We start from the raw sequence: 1,612 nt of genomic DNA on the forward strand, positions 1-1,612 counted from the left end.
ATCATCCTCATTATCGCTCATGTATCCTACCGCTTCCTTGCCAGCTCTGGCCAAGGTGGCATACTTAACATACCTGCGCATCACCGCGCGACTTTGCAAGCCACATCGGACGCACCTCAGAGTTTCGAAGCCACCATTGCTGCCCGGTCCAGAAGAGGCATGATTCAGACCAATGAGCACGATGATGATGAACACGACGAGACCAACCGCTACCCAGGCCGCTGAATATAAACTCTAACCGTCAGCGCCGAGCATTTCCGGCGGTACCTTTAGAGAGCGGGCTAGAGCTAGGGCACGGCACCTGGGCCTGGGCTGGGACGAAACCACCTTCACAAGTATCGCCAGGGACTCTACGATAGGCGTCCGCGAAGTATGCACTCGAGGATGTGCATTCCATCTCTTCTGGTGTTAACACCTACTGTGGCCATCAGAGTCGAGCAACAAGCATTCAAGCAGGCTCAGATCGGCAGGCTACCACTGCTGTTACCGCGTCAACATCGACTGGCTTGCATTCAGTTTCACCCAACGTCCTCGCGAAGCCTAACGCGCAATGATAGTCCTCCAAGGTGCATGGACAGTTGTTCTTGAAGACGGGCCTTTCAAACTTTTCACCTAAGCTCTGCATTCCTGAGTGCACCATTAAGGGCGTTTACCGTTGAAGCACTTTGCATGTGGCTTTCGGCGGACATAACTGGTGATGCGTCCGAGAAGGCACGAACCAGTGGACACTCTGAGGAAGTGGTAGATACAGACAGAGGTTCGAGTTGCGATTGCACTCACAGGCCAGCGCTGGGTATCCAGGTTTCGTAGTCGCTCGATGGGCCATCAGGAGCCCAATAGCCGCTACATATTCTTGGCAGAATCGTCGAAAAGTCGAGATGATAGAGTACACCTGTGTGGAGGTATCGGGTGGGGCCATCCCGTGATTTTCACCCTGGTAGTCTCGCGTGCCGTATACGACGAATTTGGTCGATGCCGCTGAGTCCGATGTGAGAATGTTGGTAACGTGGAAAGGCTCTGCGCCCAGGTCGAAATCATACCTTCGGAAATCGTCAGGCTTCAGCATCGGCTGCAACAGGATGAGATTCAGTGGTGAGGCGGTTGATTCGCAGATTTGTGTCGATCAGTGTCCTATATAGTGTCGGTACCAGTCAGACCCCTCGGTCCATGAGAAAACAATACTGTTAGTTTTTCGAGTTGCATCTGCCATCACTATCAAGGCTCCATGGTCACCAATCTCATAAGAGTATGAGCCTTGGGAGAAAGGCGATGACAAGCTACTGTGGTGGCCTCGACTCACCCGCATGGACTTCTTGCCATGTGAGGCCACCATCACGGGAAAGATACGTGTTGATGTCATCTAGTTCATACCGTAAAAAGGGACCAACATTGCCTACAGCAAACGCCTCGCTCAGGTTCAGACACTAACGCAGTGGAAAGGCGTCACCCATAGCTAGAATGATCCCAACTGCTGCTTCCGTTGCATATATGGGCATCGATACAACTTCACTGGAAACGACATGTAAATGCACTGAGCATCTGAATAACTCGCGGTCTCGCGAAATCAGAAGTTCAAGGGAGATTTTCACTTTGCCTTAGGGCATTCTATTGG

General features: G+C 51.9%; 1 protein-coding gene across 1 annotated transcript in view; it reads right to left on the reverse strand.

Moving 5' to 3' along the window:
• The window catches only part of Pmar_PMAR002836 (conserved hypothetical protein), a gene marked incomplete at both ends in the record, with an annotated part of 3,994 nt that overhangs the window by 144 nt on the left and 2,238 nt on the right, over positions 1-1,612 (reverse strand). The window contains 9 exons of the mRNA XM_002768007.1: positions 1-73; positions 116-221; positions 268-415; positions 488-612; positions 654-730; positions 781-892; positions 934-1,040; positions 1,149-1,254; positions 1,301-1,424. Coding sequence (XP_002768053.1) covers positions 1-73; positions 116-221; positions 268-415; positions 488-612; positions 654-730; positions 781-892; positions 934-1,040; positions 1,149-1,254; positions 1,301-1,424 — 978 coding nt within the window. The remainder of the gene's footprint in view (positions 74-115; positions 222-267; positions 416-487; positions 613-653; positions 731-780; positions 893-933; positions 1,041-1,148; positions 1,255-1,300; positions 1,425-1,612) is intronic.

This window comes from Perkinsus marinus (genome assembly GCF_000006405.1).
Source record: "Perkinsus marinus ATCC 50983 genomic scaffold scf_1104296969090, whole genome shotgun sequence".
NCBI classification, from domain to species: Eukaryota; Perkinsozoa; order Perkinsida; family Perkinsidae; genus Perkinsus; species Perkinsus marinus.